Below are 26,668 nucleotides of genomic sequence, written 5' to 3'. Positions count from 1 at the left end.
CATTTATGAAAAAAGGTATGAAGCTCGAAATGTATCACTCGCACATTGCGGTGTTCCGTACATTGCGGGGTTCCGTACTGCTTTTTAAAAATTTTGTGACTGGACATTTGAATGCGGGATTTCATTACTTTGCGATGTAAACCATGAAACAACAAAATACGTACCCGTCTGATTTCTTGGAGACTGTACTGTAGTTGGTGGGTCCTTTAGCACAATCAGGTAACTCCTATTATTTCCTAACGCACAGAAATGAAAAAAAAAATAATGCCGGGTTGAAGAACACATGAAAGCATAAGACTTGCGCCATAAAATGCAACCTGAAAGGTCAGGAAGCATCGGTGTTTACTAGCTAGCTTCTGTATTTGCATCTGCATAATATTTTCCTGGATTCGTCTGTGCGTCTGTATTGACTGCTAGTGTTTCATTTGAAAAAAAAAACCAATCCGATACGTTTGATCTGTATTATTCGTTCGATTCGTCAGACCGGCGTTGTGTCGCTCATTGTTCCCAGTCGTCGAATGACAATGTTTTCGTTTGTTTCGACATGCGCACTTTGCGCCATGCAGCATAAGTATTATTAGGTGGTAGTTTAACGTAGTATAAAGGATGACCAGCCCTAAAATTCTTTGGGTAGTCGTCTAGCAGAGTGTTACCGCTGTCATGGGTCGGAATTTTGTGTGATGTAACTTTTCAAATGTCACGCAACTATTTCAGGGAGTTATTTACAGTGTTTCAGAAGAAAACTAAAGCAAATCATCGTCATGCATCGAACCTGTGTCACCGATTAGCACGGTCATATGTGGAATAAATGCTTGTCGTCCGAGCATGCTTTCGGAGGGCTTGGTTGTGCAAAAAAGACCATAAGTTTCTGAAAGAACCCGGCAAGCTGGCCGAGTTCGTACATGAACAAATGCGGTTCTTATTCGGCCTTTCTTAATGTTATTATTACTCTCGTTCGCCATTCGACCATCTGGGCTGCGCTGCACCTGCTTATACGCATGGGTAGTTTGCACATACAATGGTCAGTGCGTTTTGCCCACACATCATTTTATCACCCGTCACTGAATATTGTCATGTACTTTGTAAACGGATTTCAGTAAAACATTTCGGCCTAGTTGGTTCATAATCCTAGCCGCACGTTTACAGCGCAAACCCAAATACGCACCAGAAAGATAGAAAAGACACAGGAAAGTGCTGTGTGCGTCGTTTCTTTCTTTGTGGTGCGTCTTTGGATTGGCGCTCTAAATGTCCTTCTGGGACTTTGTAAGCGGCCTTCGAATGTTTAGTAGCGGCCTCTGGCATGGTGCGATATTAAGTTCAATGAGCTAATTTTCAGTCCATAGAGTAAGTTTTCAATCTTCCAGTATTTGACACACTTCCACATTTCATTTCTGGTCGCGCATTTCGGGCATTTATGACGCACAAAAAGCGGAAGTAAAGACGCTTATGTTCTTGCGCTGACCACTTGAGTCGGGTATCTTTGAAACAACGAGGTGTACTTGTTTCGACTCCCTTTCAGATAACCAGGCGGTGGAATGTACGACACTTGCTCTTTATTGGTTACTCAGGCGGGGATTTCCAAGGCGCCAATAGCGGTAGGTGGCACTTCTCACCAATCGTTGCGCCCAGGGGCGTAGCCACTTTAGGGCACACCGGGCCCGTGCCCCCCCCCCCCCGAAATTTTTTTTTGCCATAGCATACAGAGCAGAAAAATGACACTCGACCACATCTGCCTGCTCGTCCCCACTACAGATCAAGGAGGTGCCCCCCCCCCCCGAAAAAAAATTCTGCCTACGCCCCTGGTTGCGCCTCTTGGTTACCCTTCGCACTCGCTATGGGATGGACGCTTTGGCATCCGCCTTTTGGATGTTCAGAGTGGGCATGCACGATATTGAAGTGGCGAGCGCAGGAAACGTTATGTGTTTCGAAGGCGGTTTGTGAAACAGGCGACGCAGGGTTGGCTAGTGCTGGTGGCCTGCAGTACGTTATACAAGGCAAACGCGATTCCGATGCCGAGAAGTCGTCGACATACACTGACGCCATGACATTACATGATACTGACGGCAACATTGGGTCGACTTATCAGGGGACCTTGCAACAGCCAGAGAACACCAACGAGAGCGAGTCGCTGCTGTACCCGTGCTTTCGTGCTGGCAGAATCAGTTTGACGGACCAGCGCGATTGGCCGGTGAGTGAAACCTTCGTATTGAAAATGCCAATGCTACAACACATGCGCTGCGCTCACACGCCTAATTATTCGTGCTCACACGTACTGTAAACTTGTTTGCGAAGTTGAAGTGAACAATTTTACAGGTCTGGGCATTCGTCCACGTGGAGTTTGAGCAAGTGTAACGATCGAAAAAAGCTGTGCTATCGCCTACCAAAGCCGATGATCGATCAAGTTTGCACGCTACCGATAAAGTAGTTTCCCCGATTTAGAGCAAAGTAGCGTGCTGTTCTTAATTAAGGCATGGTCATGTCACCTACAAGAGAATAACTATTGGGTCATTCCTCGCGAACTGTCCCAGCCGGGGCGCTCGACAAAAATCAATTTCGCCGAAAAAATGTGAGAAATTTACGCACATATAGACATTAGTTCTACAGTATTTTCCCCAAATATTTTCAGCGGCAAAAATTTTTCGGGCACGTGAGCGCTACTTGAGCTTCTTGATATGGTGCAAAACCAGGTACTAAAGAAAAATTCGCTATAAATGGACAGTTTCACGCATTCATTCGAAACTTGCTTTTTTTGTGTTTTTAGAGCATCGCGCTTTTGTTATAGGACAGTTACTTAAAGTAGCTTTATATTTTTCATTCCTTAGCGTGTAGGTAAAATCAGAGAATATCTACCACTTTAGAGAACGGAAACTGTACCTTTGGCTGTAGTACGGAAATAAGGGTAGCGGCGGCGTACTGAACTGTAATAGAGCGAGGCTAGATGGCGCTGCAAGTACTATCATCATCATTAAACAAACGCGTTTTTGCGGCTGGTTTGCCCTAGTCGCGCTACTGCGCTTTTTGCTCCCTGTGGTATTTTGTTCTTTGTCGTTGCTAAATCGCGGCTCGCGTGTGTAATAGTTATCGCCAGGTGACCAAACTGGCCTCGACTGGCAAAAACAGCCTCAATCAAGTAAGGTTTGCATCGTTTATTGTGAGTCCCCAAGGTGGTACAAGCAATGTATACAGTCAGTTCCAAGCAAAACAAGTCACTCATACACGTCGAAAGCTTTCAACCCGTGCGTGTGTAATGAGTCTCAAAGCTGACAAATATCTGCATATAACTGAACACCGAGATCGCTGAAAGAACGTTGCTCTAATTGTGTTGCGGCGTCCGAGTTTAACAGCATAGCTTTAGGACAAGGGTCTTATCCTGCCGTTAGGTATGCGGCGCTTGCCAGGTTGTGTTGATCTTTAAGTGAGTGCATGGTGGTGTAGTTTGAAGGCTGTTGCTAGGGTTACGTCCAGACGTAACTGTAGTCACCGCTATCGTTACGTCCAGACCAAAGTCCCTAGATTTTTCCCTGTTGAAGAGCAGGGAAAATCTAGGGACTCTAGTCATGTGGCTTTCCACAAACGTGAGTAAATTATTTTCCTGTTGCTCAGTGAAGGCCCTCTGCGCCCTTCGGGCGCGGCAACCTAATCGTGGCTTCGCCCTCGCTTCGCGAGTGCGGCCATTTCGCTAACGCTCAATGGCCGGTTGGCAGGGTCACGGTCACGCGCTACTGGCCGCTGTCGCGGCCACGTGCTGTTTAGCCCGCGCAGCCTGCCCCTTCGGGGCAGGCGGAGGCGTACGTAACCCAAGAGCCGCGTCGCGCTTCTCTGGCAACAGACTTCAGCAACACCTGAGACAAAAAAAAAAAAAACCACCACCAGCAGCGAGGTTCGAACCAACGTCCTCGCAGTTCCGAGCACGACACGCTAGCCGCTGCGCCACTGAGGCCAATCGGTTCGGTAGGTCTAACGGGCTGCATTTGTATTTCCACCCTGGACGTAACTTTTAAGACTCGTTATTCTTACGTCCAGACGTAACTGCAACGGCTCGTACCGTTACGTCTAGACGTAACGCTAGACACTCCCTAGTTTGAAACGAAACATGCGCTACGCCGAGAGATAGCTAGCGCAGTGAGAGCTATGTAGTTTTGGTAAATTTTTTACGTAAACAATCGCGGATTCGTACAGTTCTGCATCTTTCTCGCTCTGCGATGTCACCTCGAATGCGCTACAAATAAGGAATATCGCGTTGTGTCTACAGGGTAGGCACGAATTTCTCAGCGAAATTCTCGGCCGTGAAGCCATTCAGGTAATAGGTGGAAGAAAATATTTCAGGCTCGTTTCGTTCCTCGTTATAGTTCAGTTACACAGTTTCTACAGCTAGAATTTCTTGGCGCTAGTAGTAATCGGACTGCTGAGTATGCAGCGTAGATGAATGCTAAAGAAAAAGAGACAAGGCGAGTGCTTGCAGATTCCAGAAGCACAATTCTAAGAAAATAAGCTTTAGGCATGCAGTGTACATCTTTGTTGGTGTTCTCACAGAACACTAAACAACTGCTCAGCCACGAGCACAATCTTTGTATGACATAGACATGTCGATAGAACTTGAGCACTATATTGCAAGCAAACACTCACGAAATAAACTGGTAGGTCATGATGTGCACCTGTGCCAATGCTGGATAAATAAAGCTCATATATATATTGCATACTTGTTATTGTGTTATTTACTTTTTCAATATATTTGGGCTTGGAAGCTCAAGTATGTATTCTCCCTGCCACTTTTAGAAGCTCCGGCTTGAAATACTGCCACATGCGCTCCTTCGTTTCTATGTTTTACGTTATTGGCCAATTGCACGTGCAGTTACTGCGTTGAGCAAACCGTGCCAGAATGTCTGGGAACATTCCAGATTATTTTAGGATCTTCTGTTAGGCGCGCAATCGCGAACAGCTGAGTGTATTCTTCAACTAACGCAGCCGCCAGTGATAATGCTCGAATGTTCGATGCCGCAGGTATAAATGTCGACGCGCCTTGCCGCGGATCAGTTTATTGACGCTCTGTTCACCAATTTCAGTGTGCAGTGTGTATTGATGTAGTTTGACTTTTCGTTTCCCGGCCACAAGCTCGGCCAAATAAAAAGTTTCATCTTGGACACACCAACTGCTGATTTCGTCGACGTCACGACCCCGTGACAATACGTAAAATCTTGTAGTGTGGCTGTGGATAAGTCCAAGTTCATGTATGTTTTAAATTACCTCTTCGATTTCCTAGGTTTTTTTTCGTGACAGTAGTTCACAGACTTTCACTTCATAGTGCTAGGTGCTACAACTGTGGCATGTTAATTTACTCAAACAGCAGAAGTAGGTGTGCTCGAACAAATTTGGGACATTTCTCTGCTATATAAAAAAAAAAAACACTACCATATTCACTGAACACACTCTCACTCTTCACGACAACGTAAACGTGCTTGGTGAAACTGTGATGGAAGAAGTGCTCGTCACACCTATATTTTTTTATTAGCTGTAAATAATTTGAAGGAGCTGATTGAACATATGTGCAAAGGCTAATGTAATTGAGCACAGCCTTGTAAAGCTTTGTCGTATCTTTTTGTAAACTTCTATGATCTAAACACAGTTAATTAAGGCAAAACGGTTTTGAGCGTAGTTTGTAAACTGTCTCATTAGGCACAACTAAATGTTGCATTTATTTGTGCGGCGGCTGTATTTTCGATGGAGGCGAAAAATGTTTGAGGCCCGTGTACCTAGATTTAGGTGCACGTTAAAGAACCCCAGGTGGTCGAAATTTCTGGAGCCCTCCACTACGGCGTCCCTCATAATCATATCGTGGTTTTGGGATGTTAAACCCCAGATATTATTAGATGTTGGAAAGACTGTTAATTCCCCTCACTGCCGTGATGTTCCTTTTGTAATGTGATTTATAATTTAAAAAAAAAAACACCCCATGTTTAGAGACCCGTTCGGTCTCTTAGTGTTTTTTTAAATTAAGAAGACTAATGATTAAATGTGGCTCGAGAGTCTTTTTTATTCTTATAATCTTGCCCAGCCAGACAGACTTATATATATTCACCTTTAAATTTATAATTTCTGATTATTCACCTGCAAACCATGATATAATTATGAGTCATACAGTAGTGGGCAACTCTAGATTGATTCTAACTGCCTGGAGTTAAACAAACGTAGTTGTAGCCTTGAAGAAGACAAGACTGCTTGTCGAAACATTTGCTCCAGCGACACCTCTTGTTCACAAATTTTTCGTCTCTTCAATCTTCCGTCTTTCCCTGAACTTCAGACGCAGATCTAAGCACACGAGTGTCTTTGCATTTCGCTCCCAATGAAATGTGACCACCGTGGCTGGGTCACATTGGCTGCGTCGTTGAGCTCAGCAGTGCCACGTAACGTAACTAATGCACGGAGCTAGTGTTCAATTTCAACGCTATTGCGGTGTAGACTGCATGACACAGTAAACAGCTAATACTTGTGGACGATTGTAGGCACCCCTCCAGGAGATGCCTGGTAAACCATTCACAAATAATGCATTGCAAGCGCGAGGTTCAAGATGACCTGTTGTAGCAGACGTTCCCATGTTTCGCCGCACTTGCAGAGTGGACGTTCGGAGGTAGTCACCCTGTCGTTGCCTGGCAATCCTGTAAAAACAAGTAATGACATCATCAGATATTGATAAGCATAATCAATGAATAATAAATTTTGCAAAAGTAAACATATAAACACAGTGAACAAAAGCAGCGGTTTGTTATACATATATGTAAACGTACCTTAATGCATGTTGTATCACTCGGGCTAGCTTCTTTACAAGGCGTGTCATGTAACAGGTGCCTTGCTCATTGCACACAGCTGTTTCCTTGTCAGGCCAGGAGGCTACAGCAGAAAAAAAAAATTCTGATTATAGTGACGCTTTTTATCACACTAAAGTGAAAGTACACTCATAATTATGTGAAGCTTTTGTTATACTAAATGTGTAGTAAAAATAACCTAAACTGGAAAAATGAGACCTCTAAACCTGGCTTCTCAAATGCGACTCCGGAAAACTATAACCTATATGTTTTTTGCACTGATATACGGGCTAGTTACGAAGATAAATGCGAGGCGTTGGTGATGCAGTTGCCTTTCTTTATTGCAGCGGCCTGGTTAATGTTAAACGAACGATAACTCAGCAACTCGCACCCACGTGAAGCCACGCCGCAAGGAACGCACGTTTTCTCATCTACAGAGTATGACGTTGAAAAATTCAATATTTCATTGCGTCGCCTTCGTGTGACACCCGCACAAGCCATAGGTAAAGGAACTGAAACAATGGGTTTTTACTCACCGGTCCGCATATTCTCGGGCTTGAAACGAATGTCATCCGGTGAAAGCTTCAACGGTCCCTTCGTTCCCCCGAAGTCAGCTCAATGCACTTGGCGAAAGCATTTTAACGAATCAAAACAAATAGAACGAAAGCGAGTGTGTCAGCCGGCAGTGGCTCAAAACATTTACAGCTAAACGAAACAGCGCGAGAACCATCCGAATGCACCGCGAACCGTTACTTGCCGTTGCCCGTTGCTGCCGTTGCGCTGCCTCTGCCGCCGTATATTTTGAAACGAAGATAATGATGCCGATAGGCTGCTGACAACTACGAGTCTGTTGGAGCAAAAACTATTACAAAAGATTGATGACGCGGTACCTGGCAAGGCAAGGCCACTTTGTATAAACAGAAATTTGTTTTATTGAAGTGCAACAGTAAGCAAACAACTAAACTTCCTTATTTCAAGAATATTTTGATTTGAAGTTTGGCCCTGACGAGGGCGCCCCTACCTAAAAAGTCAAATAGCGCGAATGGCGGCCACCACAACATCGCCATGTTGTCCTAACGCAGAGGTTAGTAGATCCACTCCCGGTGTTTGAAGCTGGAACTCGCCGCGGTCGATTTTTTCGCCCTCTGCGGCGATCGCTGGAACTTGAGACTTTCCGGGGCCTGGTAAAATTGAGTAAATTTCAGTGTTTTCTGGTATTTTTTAAAAAAGACTTTTAGAATTATTTTTATTGAACTCTCCATAAAACGTACTACCTTCTAACGTTTTAGGGGCGTAGCTCCTCTTAGTCTAATCTTGTCACGTCTCCGTTGTCCGGCGTAAACGGATCTCCCGTATGATGCAATATATGGCGCTGTCTCATAGAAGTACATACAAACTGCAGTTCAGGGACGATATTCTAGATGGCGCTGTACACAACCTGTGTCGTCATCACCATTTCTAGTCTCATTTCCTAGATTGCGTTGGTCCAATAGAATTGTGTGCAATATGGCGCTGTGTGAATCGACACTAGATAGCGCTGGAAGTGCCGCTGCTCTCCGATTGGCTGCTGCGCGGGCTGCGCGGGGATGCGCGGGGAGCGAGCGCCTCTCTCATTCTCCTGGATCGTCGCCGTACGTGTCGGATCGTTGGCGGAGCATGGACGATGCGCAGCGGCGGGCGCTCGCTTGGCAGCAGCCAGGCGGATCCCGTGACGGTTCGCGCCAAGGACGCCGCTGCGAAACGGGCTGAACGATAAGCGAATCCCGAGACCATGATTGCCTCAGGAGCTTCGCCCAAGCTTTCATCATTCACCCGTGGATATGCTGTAATTTTTTGTTTTGCCTGTGTGCGGCGCATAGGCTCTAAACTAAAATCCTGAACATGAAAAAAACGCTACATTGGCCTATGTTGAGACGTCTGTAGCAACCTAAGCTGGTCCAAGAAAAAATGGGTAGAAAAGCGCATACGATTGAGAATCATAACAACTTCGTCCACAGAAAGTTTAATCAAAGTAGTTTTTGTTTCAGTCAAGAAAAAAAGTTTTGAAGTTTAGTCCCACCATGGCATTATTTTGCTGTGGGGGCAATACAAACCGACCGAATATACTGTATAGGAAAAAGAGGTGGTGTATTCGTAGCACTTGGTTTTCAGTTACTTACGTTAGTACTTTATAATGTATATTACATATCAAGGAGATGATAAAAAGGTAAAAATATAACAATACGATTGGCTTCGATGCCGAAATTCCCCAATAATGAATCGCGTTGCTTATTGCATTGTTTACGCACACTGGAGGCGGCAGCGGCGGCGCCGGACAACTACGCCACAAAAATAGGCTGTTGTGATCTCATAACAACTGTAAAACAGTGCACGTTACCAGAAAGACAAATTCTACTTTTAACCAAAATCTGCTGCCTGCAACCATCCAAATAAGGATTTGAAAAATAGCTTGGCATATCCCGTCCGCAGTGTCGCGGACGACGGACGGAATGCGTGAATACGCGGCGCGTCGTCACATCGTGCGCCGTTCGTTCCGGAATATGTAGATGAACTCCATTTGGATCCGCTATCAATGGCCACGCTCACGCCTCCTTTCTCCAGTTTACACGAATTTTGAGACTGAACTTATTTTGACGCCAATTGATTATCAGAGCCCCGTGCAATAAGTAACGCGATTAATTATTGGGGAATTCCGGCATCTAAGCCAATGGTATCGTTATATTTTTACCTCCGTTTATTATGTCCGTGATATGTAATATACGTTATAAAGTAGTAACAAAAGGAACTAAAAACCATGTGCTACGAATACACTACCTATGTTTTTTATGCAGTATATTCGGTCGGTTTGCATTGCCCCCATAGCAAAATAATGTCATGGTGGGACTAAACTTCAAAAAAAATTGCTTGACTAAAACAAAAACTACTTTGATTAAACTTTCTGTGGACGAAGTCGTTATGATTCTCACTCGTATGCGCTTTTCTGCTTAATTTTTCTTGGACCACCTTAGGGTGCTACAGACGTCTGAACATGGGCCAATGTAGCGTTTTTTCCAAGTTCAGAATTTTATTTTAGAGCCTGTGCGCCGCACACAGGCAAAACAAAAACGTTAGAAGGTAGCACGTTTTACGGAGAGTTCAATAAAAATAATTAACGTATTCGGTCTACAATCGTCTTTTGTAAAAAAATTCCCGAAAACACTGCAATTTACTCAACTTTACCTACATGCTAAGGAATGAAATATATAAAGCTACTCTAAGCAACTGTGCTACAAAAAAGCGCGATGCTTTAAAAACACAAAAAAGCAAGTTTCGAATGAATGCGTGAAACTGTCCATTTATAGCGAATTTTTCTTTAGTACCTGGTTTTGCACCATAACGAGAAGTTCAAATGGCGCTCACGTGCCCGAAAAATTTTTGCCGCTCAAGATATTTGCGGAAAATACTGTAGAAGTAATGTCTACATGTGCGTAATTTTCTCACACTTTTGCAGAGAAACTGATTTTTGTCGAGCGCCCAAACTGGGACAGTTGGCGTGGAATGACCCTGTTAGTTAGCAAGGTGGCAGACAAGACACAAGAAGTGTCAATAGGCCCGAACGCCGCATTGCCAGCATGAGGGGCAAGTCACCGCACGTTCTTTTTCGATGGCAGCCGCGAAGATTTGCCAGAAATTCCATGGAAGAAATGCTATTACGAAGTGTTTGTGCGCGCAATGTTATGCATACATTTTTTTTAGTTAGCGAGAGGCGTAGCTTTCCTTTTAGACAAAAGCAAACAAACAGAAACTCAACGCCAATCGGGGAGTTTAGCGAAGAACAACCGCCACCGTGAAATGTCATGCGCGTCCGCAATCGCAAGAACACTACGCGTTCTCTACATGAGCGCCTATGCGCGCAGACAGCACATACACTTCAACAATGCAATAAGAAGCACTCAAACTTCGTATCATAAAGATTACAAAATGCAGGATAAAGCTATCAAAACCGATATACATATATATGACGCCCCGATGAGCCGAAAAGTTCACATGAACTCGCTTCAGTACATAATTCTACAACTCTTATATGCGCAAATTGGTATTTTTCAACATTTTTTTCAGTATTTCATTGCGCACTTTCAAGTGTACTTCAAGCAAACAACGATCAATGACCATACGTGCCTATTTGTACAAATGCAATGCTTTCTGGTGATTTCATGAATGCCTCAGCGGGCATCGTCACCTGTTTAAACGTATTTACAGCAATATTTCAACAATAACAGCAGCTTTTGTCATTAACCTTCATCTTAACGTCAGTTCATATCAAGCAGGGACAGGCGCACGCACTTTACATCAGCGTTTCCAAATCTTGAAACGTTGCTGGGTGTATCCTCAAAACTAAACGGAATCTACGCCTCCTCACTTGATGAGAGTGACTGGCGAATGCTTGATATAGCCCATTTCTACTTCCGATGCACGTTCGTTTTCACGTCGGTGGCAATAGGGAGTTTTAGCAGAGCGGAAAACGCTTACGTTAGCGTTAGTGTGCGTTTCGACGTTAACGCTAAAACAGAACTAGTGGTCTTTTAGTACAGCGGAAGATATTCCCGGTAGCGCTAATGCAAACACATACGGCGCCATCTATACATAAGAACACTAAGTGCACTGCAGAATCCACAAGTGCGCCACTTCGTAAGCAATCCTTCTTAGGCCTTGTGCAATGATATGCCACAGTGCAATCGAAAGCGGAGCTATTTCATAGGCAGTATACGGCTGGCGAACATCATTACTGAAGCCTAATTCAAACACGAACATTATTTACGAACGAACGAGTTTAGTAATGCAGGCCCACGACTCGAAAAATTCGATGTGGACGGCTCTGGCTTCAACAGGCGCCGCAATCTTGCCCTGCGTACAGAATCCCTTGCGTGTGTTATCGTTCAATGCTATATTCTAGAAATAGCGTACGCAAGTTAGCTCTCGGGCTACGTTTGCGTTCTGCGCATGGTCAGTTTCGAGCAGGCAGCGCTAACGCTAAATGCTCCCGTTTGCTCTTTTCCGCTATACTAAAACTCCCTTCTGCGTACGCAGTTAGTGCAGCTTTTATCGCAGTAAACACATTTGCAAGAAATAAACATATTTCAACGCCAGCAGTATTTGGTTGCTGTTTGAAGGAAACCAGCCCACCAATAGTTGGTGCAGTCGACATTGTGACAAGGCTTTCTGCAGCCTCTTACCGCAGTGCAGGACTGCTGCAGTTCATAATGTTCTGGCAACCTGGTTTCTATCCGCTGCGCTCTCGTCCAGCAGCCAACTCATGCGACTGGTTTTATTGATATAAATGGTACAAAATGTCGCACGTCATGTGATGACTCGGGGCTAAGTATCCTGCCGCAATCTTCGTCAGCATGGAAAAAGGAAAATTACTAGGGGTGTGCGAATATCAAATTTTTCGAATACGAATCGAATACGAATATTCACCTTCGAATATCGAATCGAATATCGAATATCAAAGGAAAAATGCCTCCACAGTAACAATATTTTATTTAACATCTAGCTATTTAAAAAAAAACCATTAACTGCCTGACTGGCAACAAAACATACACTGCTATCTCCAGAACACAATGTCCAAGCTAGCACAATGCACATCACAACGCAAGTGAATATCACGGCACAATGAAAGTAATGACTAGATGGTATCATGAAGAAATATGAGTTGCTCCACATGATCATGCAGCAGGCGCTCCCTTCTAACAAAGACACCCACCCCCCGGTGCCACTGAAAAGGTACGCTCGCTTGGAACAGAAGTGGCTGGTATAGGGACGTACATGGGGCAAAGCTTTGCCAGACAGGGGTATCTGAAGGTGCCTACAGTGCGCCACCAGTCACATGGGTCACTGTCTTTCTTCAGAAGTGGTCCCGCATAATGAGCGAGTGGTAGTGCGGCACGTTACGGCCGCATAATATTGAAAATGTACGGTTACATGATCGCCAACAGCGCTGCACGTTGGATAATACGCACAGACTCTACATCAGCCATAAAGGAGCTCCTCAAGGTATACAGGGTGTTTCAAGAAATGTGTCCAACCTTCTCAAAAACTCAGGAAAATGCGATATTTGATTGCTGCCTTCAGAATTGGTTTTTCTGTAGTGGCACGAATTTTAAGATGGTTAAAGAAAGTATTTGGGACTGTAATAAAAAAAGTTAAATTAATTAACTTTTTAATTATTGGAGTTAGGTGGTTGTGTCAAATGGGAGAATTGAAGGTCTTCATGCCAGAAACCCAACCCAACTTTGAGATTTCGAAAAAGTACCATCTAGTATTAATTACGAAGTAATGAAATTCAACCAAATTCAATGGCGAAACCTAACAGAAACATGGAAGAACGCAACTGCCATATTCTTCTGAGACGTCCAAAATGAGTGAATGACTTTTCTGTAGCGCTGGGCATCTTAAGATGGTTAGAGACATGACTTGAGACAGTAATTGAGAAAGTTAAATTAATTAACTTTTTTAATTAGTGGAGTTAGGCGACTGTGTTAAATTGGGGAATTGAAGTTCTTCGTGCCAGAAACCCATTTCAACATTGAGATTTCGAAAAAGCGGCCTCTAGTAATAATTACGAAGTAATGAAATTCAACCGAATTCGATGGCTTTCGCTGTTGAAAGCCGTTGCATTTCACTGAATTCCATTACGCCACAACAATTACTTGAGGACGCTTTTTCGAAATCTCAAAGCTCGGATGGGTTCCTCGCATCACGAACTTCAATTCTTCCATTTGACACAATCACCTAACTTCTCTAATTAAAAAGGCAATTAATGTAACTTTCTTAATTACTGTCCTAAATGATGTCCTTAACTACCTTAAGATTCCTGCCGCTACAGAAAAAGCATTTCTGAAAGCCCCGAGAAAATATCGCAGTTTCCTGATTTTTTGAGAAGGTTGGACACATTTCTTGAAACGCCCTGTATAACGCGCACACTTTCGCAGGTGATATACAGCGTATAACTGCACAGATGCCTGGCCAGATAAGGATACAGTGGATACCACGGGACACCATTTCTGCTCACATACAAGCTGACACCGCCACCCACAGTGAGCTGCCACGTACTCTAGAAGCGCCTTTCCCGAGTGATCCCCGGGGTGAGTTCCTCCACCGCAAGGAGATTCTCCGCCGCACCACACGAGATTTAATTCCACCGTGTGGTTCAAACCTCCCAGGTGGGCTTACCCGCCAGGAGGAGGTGGTGTTGCGGAGACTTCGTGTGGGGGCGGCACTTACTCCGTCGGTCACATATGCCTGGCCACAACATCTGCATGGACATTTTGGGGATACTTGCCCATTCTGTACCACCGTAGCGTCCACGGTTACAATCAAGCACCTGTTGTGGACATGCCCTGGCCTGAATCAGATACGGCGGCGCTACATGAGAACAGTGCGCCTTCATCCGACAAGACCACCAGATTATGATTTGTGGCTCTATGGGCCCCACCATAGAGCATTGTTGATGTATATAGCGGAAGCCGGCCTCTACCTGTATATTTAACTATGTATGCCGTCGGGCAAACTCTCGAAATTAAAAAAAAAGATGCACCAGCAATAAATCATACGTGTTGAGGCGCTCGTCGCACGCAGATATCGTGCCTCCGAGTACTTACGATGTGTATCGCTCCTCTCGGCAACGTTTTTTGCTATACGAACGCAGCAGAAATGTGGAAGACGAGTTATTTTATGCACGATAATAGAATCGCATATTCGAATTTTTTGAATATTCGAAGTTATCGAATATTCGAAACTTTTCGAATACACGATTTTCGAATCGAATACGAATAATTCGAATGTAATATTCGACGAATATTCGAAACTTTCGAATATTCGCACACCCCTAAAAATTACTAAAGTAATATTGAAAAAAAAATCTCGTTGCAGCTTCCTTGATGCAGCGCGTACCCAACGCTGTGCACCTTATTGGTGGCGCCACAGCGCCATGCAAAAGGTGGATGGAAGGATCGACATAGTTGCACAGCGCTAAGTCAACGAGGACACATGAAAGAACGCAACACAGGCTCTGGGACACAACACAGGTGCGATTGTGCCGATGTGTGCTTGTGTTATCATGTGTATACAGGGCGTCCCAGCTATCACGCAGCACGATTTAAAAAAAAGAGGAACGGCGTTACGCGAATCAAACCTACAGCATATTGTTCCTAATACACTAGAGTAGCCACTGCTATTTTTTCGTTAATAAGGTTTAATTAATTAGTCATAACTATATTTCTAACTCGAGAAGTACTCGCCTAATTGTCAAAATGTCAATGAGGCGTATGTAGGCATGTTCAAATGGCATCTAACTGCGCTACTTTTAACAACGTGCTAATTGCGCGCTCATTTTTTCCGGCTGATAAAGAAAGCCCGATAAATATGAAAAATAACACGTGACTACGCTCCCACCCGCAAAGGAAACCAGCGCCCTCAAATAAGCTTACTGCAAACAACCGCTTTGCCTGTTGCCTGTTGCGAAAGACAGCGTTCCGCATTTTGGCAAGGGTACAGGTCGGGCGCCAGCGATATGCGTGCAATTTCGCTGGGATTCATTCCGTTCGATAGTCCACCGCAATCATCCATATCTCACGGCCGACTGTTCTCATTGATAACGCGGCAGGTGTTCTGATTACGGCCTGACTCTGTAAAGCCAAGCGGTGCGTTTCTAGGACGGGGAGTGGCAGATAGGGCGATGCGTTTTTTTTTCCTTTCTGCATTTTTTCCTTAATGCTGTCTGCCTCATAGCGAGCCTGTTTGAGGGCGCTGGTTCCCGACGCGCGCAACACTCTAGTCACGTGTCACTTTTCATATTTCGCGGGTTTTCTTGATCAAGAGGAAAAAATGAGCGCGCAGTTAGCACGTTGTTGAAAGTAGCGCAGTTAGATGACATTTGAACATGCCTACATACGCCTCATTGACATTTTGACAATTAGGCGAGTACTTGTCGAGTTAGAAATGTAATTATTAATAATTAGTTAAACCTCATTAACGAAAAAAATAGCAGTGGCTACTCTATTGTACTAGGAACAATATGCTGTAGGTTTTATTCGCGTAACGCCGTTCCTCTTTTTTTAAATCGTGCTGCGTGATAGCTGCGACACCCTATATAATTCTAGCGTTTTCGTGAATAAAATTTAGTGAAGTACGCGCCTGTGTTGTGTCATTTTCATGTGTCTTCGTTCACTTAGCGTTGTGCAAACGTGTCGATTCTAAATCACCAACTAGCCCAAGCTGCCGTTCTATCGAGGACTCAAGGAGCACCAACACGCACAGAAGCGGCAATTCGCTCGAAAACGACGTGTAGCCGCTGTCGCCGTACATGCAGCCATAGGCGCTCGCTTCCATCTTCGCAATAGCGGAAAGACTGTAAATTTTATGTTATTTGGCTAGTGTTGCATTCGTAAACAAACGCGGACAAGTCCTATGAGAAGCTCCCTGAACATTGGACCTAATGGCTTTCCGGAAAGAAATGGATAGTTATATATCTCGACAGTGATTTTGTCCCGCCACTAGGGACGCGTGAAAATTCGATGGCGAGACCTGAACACATACTAATATCAACAGTTAGTTTTAAATGATTTTATCCTGTCGTCGTCATAAAAAAAAAATCTGGTATGACGTTGATATTTCTTTTTGTGCTCTAAGTGCAGGATATCTCCCGATGTACCCAAAAATAATGAAAGAACCTCCGACTCCTACGCTACGACCTTATGCAGGCTATGGTGTGAAACAGACAAACACTCAGTGTTGTAGTTTCGCACTCGCATACTGCTTCAATTTAGTCTTACGTTGAAAGCAGGGGAAAAAGAAAATACGTACCCAGATTGTTTACTACAGCAACTACATGCGTAGGTACGGGATGTAACGTAGAGAGATATGAAAACAAGCCCAACAAGAATAGAATGTTTTGGCAAATGTCCTCCACCATAGTTCGTTTCCTGAAAAGCACGTCAGCATTACCATATATTCGTATGCATTTAATTCTTCTCATAACAAGGGCTAAATATTTTGTTTATTCATCGTTGCTAAGTCATGCTCTGCTTCGCCAGTCTTGAAATCACTGCCTTACTTTTGATGAAATGGTATGGCATAACCTGAAGACCACCAAGCAAACCATGGCGCATAATAGCAACCATTTATGTGAATCATGTGTCATTTGAGACTGTTCAATATAATGTATATAATGTGATCCCGAAAAACGCTCATTCCGTTCGTAGGTATTAAGGAGCAAACCGGAAGGTACTATTTTAGAATATCATGCAGTATTCCCCTTACATGCTGCAAATGCGATTTTTTTTTGGCGTTGGGCGTGTGGTATTATGCATTGCCCCCGTAAAACCAACGGCAATCGCAAGCAAAAGCAATCTGTCTTGAAACTCAGAAAAAACACTTCGAACTGAAGAAAACATTCAGGGGCTCGTGTATTTCTGCATTATCACGTCACCTGAATTCTCCTCTAGTCATGTCAGAGTCAAATGTATTTGATATAAGACAAGTAATAACATAGCACCACCGAAACGTCAATGGAGAGGTCCACATGATTTTGCTGGCGGCACAGTTGTAAGCATCCATGCAACTGCGCTTACATCTACACGCATGCCCATCAGGGGCGTATCCTTATCCAATATGTCTGGAGGCGTGTGCGTATTTCGGGGAGTGTCACTTTACGGTGTTTTAGTTGCCTGGATCTCATTCGATTAGATAACACGTGTTTTAGTTCGGTCAGCAGTTGCTAAAGTGGTATCTACTTAAAATGCGTTGTACTATAAGCACTACTACCTTTCAAAAGATGCAACAAAAAAAAAAAAAACATATCGCGCAGGTGTCAAATGTCCGACAGTGTGGCTATGTGTCGATGTATGAGCGCGACAGCGACCGACGTGCAGTGGCTTCCACTCTTAGGGTGAACACGACTCAGCGTGGCTGCGTTCAGTAGAGCGCCATTCCAGCCGGCGCAGCCGGCACGCATCGAAGCTCAGCGGCGCATCGGAGCTTAGCGACCCATGGGTGATACATGGCGCCGTATGCTAAGCGCTGGAGTGCGCCGCTTCGCAATGGTGCCGCTCTTTCCTGGCTGTATTACATCAAGAGCAGCGTGCTCGTGTGGATCTGAGCCGCTTTGATCCAATGAACAGCCTCACCGCATGCTATGGCGCTCCGCGGAACGCGCCCACGCTGACCCATCCTTAGAGTAGACACCACTGTAGAACAGCTCCATGAATAAAGGAGCGACAAGGTGGATTGATGCTTCCGCATGATTTGAGGCAGTCCTTGTTTTTAGTTGTCTTGTTTTTAGTTGTTTTAGCCTACGAACCCATTAGCCAATATGAAGGGCGAAAATTTCTCACAATATACGCATCCGCGCCTTGTCGTCTGCTCACCGTCTCCCTGGCGCCTGCACGCACGCGTTGGGCGAGTAAAAAAAGCAGGCGGCAGTCAAAAAACAACAACAAAAAAGAAATTGGCTGCACCCACTGACGCTGGTGCCCTCCGCCTCGAAGTTATCACGTCGTTGACGTGTTTTGTGTGTTCAGTAAGTTCCAAGCTGACGCTTGTATTTGCTTTAGAGTTATGTCCTGACTCTTCAACAGCAGTCTATTCGTGACTGTACCGCGCTATTTTCAGAAACCGTTATCAAATTTTGCCCCACCGCTAGGCTTAGCATACGTGGCTAAACAAACCGCTGATCTCGTCAATAACGAGTAAACGTACCTGATGATTTGTCCTGATCGTTAAATGGTACACAGTGATGGCTCATTTCATCATTTATTTATGCCGTCACCGCTCTGCGCAAGTAGCAAGCGCAAGTTCGGACCGAAGCGGGCGGTAGCGTCTGCATGAGCGGTGCCATGTTGATTTGTAACCGCGATTACCAGCGTTTACTGGTACAACAAATAAAGAAATACGCATAAATGCGATGAAGAATAAGCATATCACTAATTGATATGACGCAACACGTGCCAAACAAGCATAAATAGCTCAAATATGCCAATTGTATGGTAATAATATCTGGAACTATGCTTTGCTGCGCAAGCATATGGCATACTTACACACTGTAGATATGGTAGTGCTGAACAGTCGTAGTGAGATGGAGTATAAATCGTCCCACTGACCTTGCATTTCCTACTGTATGTAAAATTTGTCATCTTGATTGCCACAACGATATTCCCTACATTATTCGAACATTTGACATTCTCAAGTGTTGTGCATATCAGTGCATGTAAGTCGTTATTTCTTCTGATAAGCTTAGCGTGTGGGTTTCCTGAAGCTCTATTTGTACTTCGGGGTTGATAAAAGCTGCTTAGTCTTTCGTGATGTCTGAAACAGAAGATCGCGATGGCCAGCATGACGGTGGGACGAGATTTGTTGACAATAGTTACGCGCTGTCGCGCGTGCAACTCTTCCAGTGTTGAATATCAATGGTGATATAAATAAAAAACAGCAGTAGTGATTGCAGTAAATCCGAATTACCGAGGGATAACCAAACTTACTCATCGGTTCACCACTTCAAAATACGTTCAAAGTATTCTAAAGTCAATAGCCGTACTACAGTAACCACTCTCAATGGAAACAGTAGAGTGATATAGGCGGAGCAAATATATATATTGTAGTTCATAGCTGAGATAATGAAATCAAAGTAATGCAGGATAAAATGTGCAGCCAAGTATAGCACCGCAGCTTCAACACTTTATATCACCCTTTGTTAGGGATTCAAACACAAATCAATCAAGCAATACGCTTATTCTACGATGACATTGGTATGCGCTAAGATATCACGACTTCGAGAAAAAGACGGACGAGTGTCTGTTAGTCTTGAAGTGTCACTTATGTATTTTGAATGCGATCCCTCATATTCTTTCTTAGCAAATTATTTATACGGTATGACTCTTCAGCATGCGAAAAGATATAGTTGTAACCAAAAAAGGAATTGTAACCAATTTGCAGCCCGTCCTTCCTTCATCTCGCGGGTGCTTTATATTTCACACTTTGAAGTCTACCTCAACGGGGTTCGATGGCGTTCTTCGCATTTTTTATGTGACGCCTGTTGCGCGATTAAAAATGCACGCTGTCTTTCTGACGCTGCATGACATGCTCAGAGCATTTAGTTGAGAACTACTTTTTGGAGCACTGGTATTGTGTAAGTGTTCCTCATAATGTGATCCTTTAACCGACGCATGGCAACATTAATAGGCATCAGGCAATCGTAGCTCGTACGTGCTGTCATATAGCTAAACCCATTAATCAAGAACGAATGCTAAGCATTAGGCAACATTTTTTTATAACTGAGCCGACGCTAGTCAGCATTGGGCAACACTAATTCACGCACCATGACCCAACATTTGGCGATATTAGCCAACATGAGACGGCATCAAGTATCCCTTGGCAACACTAGAATAAAATGGCCGTTATAATTTTTTTCATGTAGCCAAAACAATCCAATATGAACCATTACCAACTGATTTATGTGGCATGCGAGTTAGTGCGGTATGCCAGATGCCGGTGGTATGCGGGAGCGTACAGTAGGTAAGACAGGCCACTCTGCCACCACACTCTGGAAATAGAGAGCTATACGCTAAGATATACTCTAGCAGCTGGTATAGTTGCATAGTTGCCCCTGGTTAAAGCTGCACTGTACTCCGTCCTTCATGCATACACCAAAGTGTTAACATGCGCACGTGACTTGAATTTTGTCGTGGCGGAGTTTCACTGCCTCAAACTTTTAGACCTGTTATTGCCTTTAGCTGGCTCGGCCTGAGTGTATTAAAACATGCTCGAAAGTCTCTCCAGGATCTAAGCAGTTTTGACCCACGAAGCTAGTGCTTGGAAAATGTCTCAAACATATTTTAGTAGTAAGTAATAAAGTCGAAAGTAAACGAATACAGACGAATAGGAAAGCTGGAGAGGCACTACATTCTGCTTCCTATCGTTCACTTTTTGCGTTTTGTCCTAATATGATATTCACTTTCGCGTTTAGTCCTAATACGAAAAGGTTAGAGAACACTGACTCGCTCACGATGAAGATATCATGACCTGTAATTTCCGCGAGCACAAGCGATGTCACTTGCATGTAGGACAGATCTTCCGTAAATGTAAACGCGTTTTATCCCGCAGATAAGACTCTTGACGACACTGGACCGTCAGCAGTTCTATCATTATACTAGAAGCGGTTCTTCTGCTGGGCGCATATTTGTGAATAAATAGTTTATTTTCTCATACATTGACTTATGCGATGTTATCCTTCGCGGTACCCTGACAACATAGCAACTTGCTGCAGTGAGTTCACTCTCAATAAAATATCATTTGTTGGACTAATGCTGTACTTGAGGGAGCCGGATTTTTCACTTTATTCGTGATCATCCCAGTAATAGCTATTTTATGGATGGAGGGGCGGGCTGTGTACGCGGAACATAGCCGAGATTGGTTACGTAATAAAGAAATATGGCGCATCAAGCCTTCCGTTCCTTCATGGAATGTAATTTCTGTGCCGGATATTGGTGTTAGAAGGCAGAGGGCATGTCATTTGAATAGTAATCGCTTTCTTTCGAAGATGGGTGCAAGCGAATTCATCATATGTCGTTCCACGCACGCTTCTGCACAACCTTTGGTATTTTACTCTGATTAACAGCCTGTTCATCTGCCTACAGATTTTATTGTGAGTGAGAACATTTCAACATGACTCCGAGATTCTGTTCACGAACATCTGGTGGGTTTCTTTTTCTTCTACCGTAACACTTAGGCGCTTTTTATGCGTATCTTAGTGGACTTATTTTTCTATAACTTATTTTTCTATTTGCCCTCAAGCTGCCAAGTACTATTTCTTAACCCGATGACTATAACAAGTTCGGACGCCGGTTAAAGGGACACTAAAGAGCAAAAAGATTTTTCTCATATTAGTAAAGTATTCTTTCACGATACCAAAAACACCACGCTTGCTGCGAGAAGACGCTTGGTCAGCGAGAAAACGCGCAAAAACAAAATGTGGCTGACGACGGCACCTTGAAGTTTCCGCACCATTTGCCGTGACGTCACATGTTTTGACGGCTCCTACTAGGGACTACGTAGTTCCCAATTGGTAAAAATGGAACACATTCGCCTTTGAGGGGGCCATAGATTTAACATAACAAAATTGGGGTAACTTTGTTGAGCCAATGGAGCCAAAACACGATAAGTACACTTTGAAATCCGTGACGTCATGCGGAGAGATTTCAGCGCGAAATTTAAAAAAGAAACTGAACTTGATTTTTCGTGTATTAATATACCTATGATGGCTAGATTAGCGACTTAGTTTATCAATATAAACCAATTCATTGTTTCTGGTTAGTGTCCATTTAAAATGTCTACAAGTGTATTAGAGCATAGACGAATACAACACACTGACCGATGCATCCTGTTTTCATAACAACGCCCTCCAATGTGATCTCAAGAGCATAGTAAACTGAACCTCACAAATGTCCTTGAGTATAGACTAACCATGGAGCATATTCATACTTCCGCCTTCTGGGCGTACGCACCTATTTACACCCAGCAATCCTTGGGCGTGAATGCGCCAAATATAGTTGAAGAAAATCGCCGGCAGGAACACCACGCCTGTGAAGGTAAGTTCGCTCATTATTGTCCACTCGTATGCAGCCCCCTATACAAGCCGAAAAGCCTTGTACGAGAAATACTGACGAGGTGCCTGTGCGTTGGCCTAAGACGACACAAAGGCGAATGAAATGTGGTGCGGTCATCTTACAGCGCACTTTTTACTCATGTTTAACTTTCAGCAATTACATGCCATTAATTAACTCACAACACGATTCGTAGAATTTCCATAATACTTACTTGCACTCTAATAGTTTGCCTTGTTATTTATATGAGTTTCGCTATCCTATACGTCACGTGATACTCCCTGACTCGCTTGTCTCACGCCGGCTTTTACAGCCCTGCTGTAAATGGCATATCTCCTGGATTTTACGGCGTCCCTCCATGTACAAGAAACGAGTAGGGCCCCCCTAGGATGTGCTGATTTATTTTGATGCATTTTCAAGCAATAAAGTGACAGCATTGCACCCTCTACGGAGTAGCAGAAGAAAGTAATAATTAGAGTGAAAAAGAAAACCCGAGCGCGCAAATCGTGCGTGTTTCGCCATGTCAGGCCAGTGTAAGCATTGCGCTGACGCTGTCTAGCATGGTCTAGCGTGGGGCAAGTATGGGTCGACAGTGCACAGTGACAATCCCGAAAAGCAGCGTGTATAACGAATGAAGTCGACGAGAGCAGAAACGGCTGTACGCCCGTGAGCTCCGGTGGTCACACGGCTTCAGAGTGGAATTGTAACGAGTTTTTTTTTCACTTGCCTTACCTTCCGTTCCTGAAGTGTCACGCTCGCGTGCAATATACAATACTTCCGCCTTGAAAATGTGCCATCCACGGGATACCCTAGTACAGTGTCTGCATGCTCATATTGATTCATGCGTACGGTTTCCGTTGTGTTCAAGTAAAATGCCGCACCAACTTGCGCAATAAGCCACCATTTGCATTTCGCTCATGCCGTGGGATAGAGCACAGTTAACGCGGAGTGTTAGAGCAATAGATAGAGAATTATATATAAAAAAAACATGACTGATAGCTCTGTCATAGGAATCTATATAACACGAAAGTAAAACGTGTCTTCACAGACGTAACTGAGCGTTTGTTCTGCATTGTTTCGCCCCGAGGACGAAGGGACGAATGTTATAGCAACAAGTTGTATTGTCAGGCGAAGAACGGCAAGCATCTCGAAACTTGCAACTCGCTGATCAAGCACAAAGCACGGAACGAACATACACAGGATGAGCGCGAACTAACAACTGTCACAGCTCGACAGTTACACTCTAAGAAAAAAAAGAGTATGCGTGACTCTTTTCGGAGAGTTCTGGCTTGCCACGTATAGGACTCTCTTTAAATAGTCACGGTGACTCTTTTGGTGGGTCAGGGTCAGGATCACGTTACCACTTATAGGGAGTCAGACGACTCTTGAGGGTAACGCTCGTAGGGGGGTCAAAGGACCCACACCGAAGCATCAAGCGACTCCACAAGTATTTTAAGCTACTCATTTGATCCTTGCTCTACTTTTGCGCGACTAGTGTTGAAAATAGTGGAGTATTCATTTTAAGCAAGTCCAATAGTACTTGCCGTTCTGCCCAGCGACTGTAGAAAAAGAATAGTTCAGTTTTAGCATTATTTTATTAAAACTCGTCAAAACAACACATATTTCCCAGCAAAGTTATATAGAAAGCGCGAAAAGATGGTCTGTGATTTCCAATTAAGAAGTTTGGGTATTCCTCATTTACATGCTTCTATGAGTATAGCCAACTAAAATGTGTGACTGCGATGTGCACAGTATCATATGGTGCTAAATAAACAGCAAAAATCGCCATCATGTTTCCATATTTATTCCTTGTGATTAAGAATAAATGAAAAAGTGGTGACGGCTTGAGGCATCAGACCTGTGGCTTGCTAGGTTGTCGCTCTTGTTCAGCGTGAGCACCATGAAAAACGGTATCTGAAAAGCAGAACGTGATATTACGATGCGAAAATGAAATTGCAGTAAAGGTTTGCAAAACCTACACAATAAGTGGTTCACACAGACATAATAAAGGCTAACAACAAAACAACAAAGCACATCCTCCGGCAGCCAGGGGCATGCCGTGAGCGGTTATTGACCGCATGTTTTACAAACGTAACCCATCCTTAAATACTCAGATAAACAGATGCGAGTACTGGGGCCCGAACGACACCCAGCGCGTGCGTACGCCGTCTACGTCGGGATCAGACACGTCATATGCTAGAATTAGCGCAAATAACTCCCACAATCACGTACACTCACTCGATTCTGTTATAGCGCCCAACGCCATCGCAGTGTATGCAAACCACGAAAGCAGCAAACTGAAACGAAGGAAAAAAGTGCACGGCGGGCGGCCGCAACAACCGGCGCCGTCGAAAGTCTCTAGCTTTTTCGCCTAACCGGCGAGGCGCCGCGTAATGACTACCGCGTACGTTCTGGAAGCCACCGTACTATATCTGCACCTCAAACTACCGTCTTTAAGCCAACAAAAACCATTACATATAGTGCGTCTGAGCGTTCTGTACACAGGCCTTTTTTCACGTTCCCACGCGTGGAAGCACGCTGCACACTCAAGGTCGATGGAAATGTTAATATGAAGCAGAGTAAAGTGCATCTCAAAACGACATCCTGCACCTTCAGTAGTGCAGACACGACGTGCGATCAGCAAGAAATGACCCTCGATTATTGTTTCCATCGCTCACTTTATGGGAGCTTGTACAGCAACGGGCATAACGGTGGCAACTCGTTAACTGACAGCTTTAGTTTGGCATCCGCAACAGCCACGCGGATACAGGCTACTGTTGGAAATGGCTGGCAGGTTCCGCAGAGCTGCTGCAGGCGCCCAGCTAAAGCTGTATAATTAGTACCTACGAAAGCAGTACACTCACCGTTCACTGGCGACCGTTATCGGTGTCCGCAGCTCCATGAATATTCCGCCCTCCAAGCGTCACTCCGTGCATGGCTCGAGCCGGCGTCAACACCACCGAAGACGCGCAACCTACGCAACCACGCAACGCATTCCAATAGACCAGGAGACTGAGACAGACTGAGACGACTGAGAGAGGAGAGCGGCGCGCCACCCCGGCGCCAACCCCGTCTACGTTGCCGAGGAAGGCGCCACAACGGCGCCAAAGGGCGAGCGTGCGATATGTATGGCGTATACGGCGGCTCTTCCGTTTACCGAAGCCAATCGAAACGCGCTTCAGGAGGGTCCAGTGACTCCTTCCCAAATGCGAACTCTTTTTCTCTGCCTGTACCTTCTAAAAGGGGTCAGATGGACACCCGAAGAGAGTCACGGTTCCATGGCCCTCTTTTGACTCCCTGTTTTCTTAGAGTGTAGAGCGCGCTGGTCAAATACAAAGGATGATGCACGAAACGAACGCACAAGTATACACAGGATGAGCGCGAACTGTCACACCTGTAACTTATTTGTTTGTGAGCAGCGCGCTCCTTTCGCAAAAGCGGTCGCAAAATGACCTTCGTGCTCTCTGTAACCCCAACGCAAACTCGCGGTGACAGCGCAAGACGTGCAAGACAAGCGCGCGCGCAGGAGCGACCACGCCCTGTAGAGGCACAGCCTCACCTCAACGCGTGGGGCGACGACCTTTAAAGCGCGCTCCTCGAGCCCTTCGCGCCATCACGTTAGTGATAAAGAAAACACTGATGTACCCAGATCTCTGAGGACCGCCACCGGCAAATGGTGTATATAAATAGCACGCCGTTAGTATACCGAAGAACGTGACGTCTGTGGCTGAGTCATTTCGCGCTGCGCCCTGGGGATCGAGGGGTTGTAAGTTCGACTCCCGGTGTCGGAACTTTTTCTCCTAGTTTTTTTTTCTCTAGGCCTCAGGCTGCCACGCTTCGAATGCTGTCGACCAGGTCTTATCCTAGTCTAGCAACCCTAAGTTCTTACACGGATGCTTTTGAATCGAACTGTCCCGACTCTGGTGAGAGAAGCAATTTAGATCACATGCTCTGGCGGTGTCCCTCCTTACGGGGCCCTCAACGCCTCACTGAAGAAGAGTGGTGCTCCGAGCTAAGGAGCTCGAATCTGCTACACCAGTTAAGGGCCGTCCAGAGGGCCCACGACGCGGCGGTGAGGCTTGGCCTCCCCATCCCCACGTGGGAGCGGCCCGAGGCGCTGCCGCCCTTAACGGCTGCGGTGCTCCTCAGGAATATCTTAATAAAGTTCATTGTCTGTCTGCCATATGTTTGTCTTTATATTTTACAACGTCATATCCGTGACGGAAATGCGTC

At 44.8% G+C, this 26,668-nt stretch overlaps 1 protein-coding gene across 1 annotated transcript in view; it reads right to left on the bottom strand.

Moving 5' to 3' along the window:
• The window catches only part of LOC119402190 (uncharacterized), a 63,223-nt gene extending 44,639 nt beyond the window's left edge, over window positions 1-18,584 (bottom strand). The window contains exons 1-3 of the mRNA XM_037669305.2: window positions 18,537-18,584; window positions 16,644-16,762; window positions 165-236 (exon numbers count right to left, since the gene is read on the bottom strand). Of these exons, the coding sequence (XP_037525233.1) occupies window positions 165-236; window positions 16,644-16,752 (181 nt within the window). The 5' untranslated portion in view covers window positions 16,753-16,762; window positions 18,537-18,584. The remainder of the gene's footprint in view (window positions 1-164; window positions 237-16,643; window positions 16,763-18,536) is intronic.
• Window positions 18,585-26,668: the final 8,084 nt, after the last annotated feature.

Source organism: Rhipicephalus sanguineus, chromosome 8 (genome assembly GCF_013339695.2).
Source record: "Rhipicephalus sanguineus isolate Rsan-2018 chromosome 8, BIME_Rsan_1.4, whole genome shotgun sequence".
Taxonomy (NCBI): Eukaryota; Metazoa; Arthropoda; class Arachnida; order Ixodida; family Ixodidae; genus Rhipicephalus; species Rhipicephalus sanguineus.
This window is presented reverse-complemented; position numbering and strand designations above follow the sequence as displayed.